Source organism: Oncorhynchus gorbuscha, linkage group LG08, assembly GCF_021184085.1.
Source record: "Oncorhynchus gorbuscha isolate QuinsamMale2020 ecotype Even-year linkage group LG08, OgorEven_v1.0, whole genome shotgun sequence".
Classification (NCBI taxonomy): Eukaryota; Metazoa; Chordata; class Actinopteri; order Salmoniformes; family Salmonidae; genus Oncorhynchus; species Oncorhynchus gorbuscha.
Genome location: NC_060180.1, coordinates 68,436,658 through 68,441,725, shown reverse-complemented (window position 1 = coordinate 68,441,725; position 5,068 = coordinate 68,436,658). Strand labels below are relative to the sequence as shown.

Sequence of the window (5,068 nt, the reverse complement as noted above, 5' to 3'; positions counted from 1 at the left end):
TGAGAAAGGAGCGGCACTCAGTGGGCTGCCCGGAGTAGCAAGGTGGGTTATTAACCCTAGGTTCTGGAGGCTCGGCAGGCCAGGAAGTAACAGGTGGCACGAGACGTAGACTCTGGAACTGTCCAGAGAGGTCGGAAACCTGAGCGGCCAGGTTCTCCACGGCATGGCGAGCAGCAGACAATTCCTGCTCGTGTCTGCCGAGCATGGCTCCTTGGATCTTGACGGCAGTGTAACGAGCGTCTGAAGTCGCTGGGTCCATTCCTTGGTCGGTTCCTTCTGTCATGCAGGTGAAAGAGGACCCAAAAGCGACTTAACAGAAACAGAGTTTATTCAAGTCCAAACAGAAAACGACAAATCCTGAATCCTTAACAGGAAATGTCCAAACAGGGAATAACAGAAATCCTCTAGTCTGTAGAGGGGAATAACAGGAGAAGCGGCCACAGACTGCAGGTCGCTTCGGGTAGGCGCAGGCCGTAGCTGACAGAGACACCTGCTCACACGCAGCATCTGATGAAGGCAAAAACACGACAGGACAGGGCGATACACAATCACAGCACGGTGAATTCTAAACAAGGAACCGACAGGACAGGAACGGAACACAAAGGAAGAAATAGGGACTCTAATCAGGGGGAAAGGATCGGGAACAGGTGTGGGAAGACTAAATGATGATTAGGGGAATAGGAACAGCTGGGAGCAGGAACGGAACGATAGAGAGAAGAGAGAGCGAGAGAGTGAGAGAGGGAGGGGGAGAGAGAGGGATAGAAAGAGGGAAAGAACCTAATAAGACCAGCAGAGGGAAACGAATAGAATGGGGAGCACAGGGACAAGACATGATAATAAATGACAAACATGACATGTCGACTATGTTTACTATCACGTTCAATATTGTTTAGGACATTTCATACACTAATTATATCAATAGAGCCTCTTTTTTTTTAGTACAAGTCCTTTTTTATTGTATATATCTGGCTTTCATACATTTTGTGGGAAGAGAGGGAGGGAGAAGAGTGGGAAGAGATGAAGGGTATGTGATGTGAGTCACCATGGCTCTGAGCAGTTCACTCGTGGGCGAGCTGGGGTAAGCAAACCTGAAGAGGTGTACAATGGGTGATCGCTAGTCTCCATGGAGACCACGGCCAGCCCACGCTCTCGGCAGCTGCGTACAGGGAAAACACCTCAGGGAGGCTATTCCAGACGTTCCTGCAGTCTACCCCCCACACATACACAAGAGCCCTGCGACTCGGAGGCAAGGGGTTCATCCCAATTAGATGGGAGTCTATGGTGCATGGTCAGTGCCCAGTGGGCAGAGATGTCAATTCAACGTCTATTCCACATTGGTTCATCGTAATTTCATTGAAATGACTTTGAAACAACATTGATTCTACCAGTGTGTGCCCAGGGGGGTAGCAGTGGGTGGTGATTGTCTTTTCATAGAGTAATTTCTTTTCTAATCCTCTGTCGCGTTCCCCTTTCAACGTACGTGTAGGTTAGAGAACAGACAGAATTGAAGGAGATCTTTGTATGTTTCGTCTTATTGAATGTTGAACATATAAGAAATCTGGATCTGAATAATTGCTGTTGTTTTTGATCTGATAATGAAAATGAATAGAGTAAAACTTCATATCGTGTTGTTTTATATAGTTCCGATTTTATTCAAATAATTTCCTCTCACATAAGGAGTTCTGGGTATAAAAAATGTACACATAAATATAAAAAATGTTGTGGAACGGTACAGTACAGTGCTGTCCAGTGCACTCTAAAACATTTCAATAACATTTCTATAACATTTCAATAACATTTCAATAACAAAATGACTGCTAATAAATACCCAAATAAATAGACAGGCATCAGACAATACAAAACTATAACACATTCTCAGTGATTGTGCAAAGCAGTCCTTTTCCATCACATTGTTCTTTCTGCTCAAACGCCATGAACAGGAACTTCTTCATGTGTCTTTGACCTCAAGACACATGTTCACCTTTTACAGACTTAGTTACCTCAAGACACATGTTCACCTTTTACAGACTTAGATACCTCAAGACACATGTTCACCTTTTACAGACTTAGATACCTCAAGACACATGTTCAACTCTTACAGACTTAGATACCTCAAGACACATGTTCACCTCTTACAGACTTAGATACCTCAATCTTCACAGACCTCTTTTACAGACTTGGATACCTCAATCTTCACAGACCTCTTTTACAGACTGATACTCCAGTCTTCACAGTGAGCGGCCTTCTTTCCTAGGCCACAGATAAGATTTCCAGTGTCAACTTCCGACTGACTTCCAGTTCAATCTAGTATACATCTTCAGTCCCCCCCTCCATACGTTTGACCCAGCAGCACAGGACCCTTCCTCCACTGAGGACCCTAGTGAGACCACCTGGTTTCCAGTGTGTCCTTTTCAGCATGTCTCCCATGGACTTCTTCTTCGTGTCTCATTCACCACCTGCTGGTTGGCCTTAACCAGTCTTAACAAGCCTCAACCAGCCTTAACCAGTCTTAACAAGCGTCAACCAGCCTTAACCAGTCTTAACAAGCCTCAACCAGCCTTAACCAGTCTTAACAAGCCTCAACCAGCCTTAACCAGTCTTAACAAGCCTCAACCAGCCTTAACCAGTCTTAACAAGCTTCAACCAGCCTTAACCAGTCTTAACAAGCCTCAACCAGCCTTAACCAGTCTTAACAAGCCTCAACCAGCCTTAACAAGCTTCAACCAGCCTTAACCAGTCTTAACAAGCCATAAATGGTCTTAACCGGATTTGACCTGCCTACTGATCTCCAGGTAGGTGGGGGACTTGAGGAAGCGAGGGTAGCAGTCTTTCTCCATCAGGGCGTAGATCTTCTCCTGGGCCAGGCTGAAACAGGACTGGCTGGGCTGTTCCAGATTCTTCTTGGTGATGGCTTTGGTCTCATGGTCGAGGTTGACCTGGGGGAAGAGGATGGGAAATTTGATTACTATGTGTTTTACTTGAAACAATGTCTTATTGGGTATTGTTTGTGCACAATGAGTATACTATTTTGTGTGCATGTGTTTATGTAGCGTATATCCAATCTACAGATTCCTCTACAAACATACTCTGTATGTGGATATAATTGGTTAATTGTGTATATATATATTGATAGTTACCTCTCTTGGTGCGTCACTGCAGACATACTCCTCATAAATCTTCTTAGCTGTAGCCGATAGCTTTGAGGAGGGCTTGGTTATCCTGTAGTCTTCACAGGCCAGGTAGAAAGCTATGTTCTCCTCGCTAAACTCCGACACCAGGAAAGCACGGAACAAGCACAGTCCATCTGGAAAAGAGAAGGTGAGAATTGTCACATTAGCATCTGTGAATTTATCGTAGCATGTCACAACTTCAATTCACTTTTAACCGTGTCCATTTGTGATGTGGAAGCAAGCAGCTTTTCCTATATAAATAATATATTTGTATATATTATGAGTGAATCCTGCTACTGCTGTTTTGTGTAATGCATTCTGGCTATGTGGAGTAACAGCTACATAGCTTTTCCTATCCACGTTTGTGATACACATGTGTACAATATGTACTTGTAAGTTTGTGTAGTATGACTAATTAAAGTATGATAACTCATAGCAAGAGTCAGACTTACTTTGGTTGGACAGCAGGTTCTCAAACGACTCCTTCCATTTTAATGGTTCACTCTTATTAAACCTGTTGATTAAAAAAAAGCATCAGGTTAGTTCATCCGGTCATTACAAAATAACTTAGCATTGGCTTTGCATGGTCTCCTTCATTTCCAAGGCAACATTTTTTTATTATGTTTAAAAAATAATCTGTGTAGACATAGAGCATTCTTTTTTTAGAGTATCTGACCTTAGTTTGTCGGTCTTGTGTGAGTGACCGATGATGCTCAGATCTGGCTTCTGTAGAAAGCTACCAAAGAGAGCTTTGAGTTCCTTTGCCCTGAGAAAATAAGAGAAAAACATGTACATTAGATTGATGCAATCATTCACACCTTTACTTACAACTGATCCAGGGTAGTGGGTTCGATCCCCGGGACCACCCATACGTAGAATGTATGCACACATGACTGTAAGTTGCTTTGGATAAAAGCGTCTGCTAAATGGCATATATATATATATTGATCATCCAATTTCCCCATGAAGCAGCTGTGTAATAATTCCCATCAATGTCAATCCAAAATGTAAATCCAGTGACATATAATGTGATGGGATAAAGAAGTACAGATGATTAAGGCAAGACATACCTCTCCAGACATGTGGTAGGCAGTGATTCCAGTCCTCTGCACATGGTGAGAGACGATGAGACTTGATCCTTTGTGCTGTTCACAGTGTCTGTAGTATTCTAGAGCTTTGGAGTCTATGATAGCTCTGTCACTGCAGTGAAGCTGGTTCTCAGTATGGTCTGCTGGCTGTGTGTGAAGAGAGTGCATTTATAGGGCAGATCCCTCCGTGACATCACGTCTCTCAGCCAATGGCGTGAGGGCCATGGGAGGGGGAAGATAGTGCCAAATCCACACAATAATTGCTCTATACATACCCCTTGACTTATTCCACATTTTGTTGTGTTACAGCCTGAATTTAAAATAGATTAAGTAGATTGTTTTCCTCACCCATCTACACACAATACCCCATAATGACAAAGTGAGAAAAAAATGGAAGTTAAATACACAAGTATGTAATTTATATAAGCATTCACACTAAATGCTAAATGCTCTCTAAACGTTTTAAACACCTATTATTCTTTTTCAAATTATTCAAGCTCTTTAAAAAGGTATGTTGATCCTTGCTAGACAGCCATTTTAAACTGATTTAAGTCAAAACTGTAACTAGGCCACTTAGGAACATTCAATGTTGTCTTGGTAAGCAACTCCAGTGTAGATTTGGCCTTGTGTTTTAGGTTATTATCCTGCAAAAAGGTGAATTCATCCCCCCGGTGTCTGTTGGAAAGCAGACTTAACCAGGATTTCCTCTAGGATTTTGCCTGTGCTTAGCTCTATTTCATTTATTTTTAACCCCCAAAACAAAAGACAAGCATACCCATAACATGAGTGTGCTTGCTCATGCTTGAAAAT

General features: G+C 42.6%; 1 protein-coding gene across 3 annotated transcripts; it reads right to left on the bottom strand.

Annotated features, from left to right (window-relative positions):
• Nucleotides 1-1,628: 1,628 nt before the first annotated feature.
• LOC124041013 (regulator of G-protein signaling 5-like) lies at nucleotides 1,629-4,386 on the bottom strand. Of its 3 annotated transcripts, none has more exons than XR_006839837.1 (6): nucleotides 4,241-4,386; nucleotides 3,847-3,936; nucleotides 3,623-3,684; nucleotides 3,138-3,304; nucleotides 2,038-2,936; nucleotides 1,629-2,000 (listed from the first exon to the last, which is right to left on the bottom strand). XR_006839837.1 is itself a non-coding variant. In XM_046358165.1 (5 exons), exons 1-5 carry the CDS (start codon nucleotides 4,282-4,284, stop codon nucleotides 2,760-2,762), a joined length of 540 nt encoding a protein of 179 aa, XP_046214121.1. In that variant the 5' UTR covers nucleotides 4,285-4,386; the 3' UTR covers nucleotides 1,629-2,759. The 3 variants fall into 3 exon arrangements, 1 of the variants encoding a protein (XP_046214121.1); XR_006839838.1 differs by having other exon boundaries at nucleotides 1,629-2,111; nucleotides 2,186-2,936; XM_046358165.1 differs by having other exon boundaries at nucleotides 1,629-2,936.
• Between the last annotated feature and the right edge of the window lie 682 nt (nucleotides 4,387-5,068).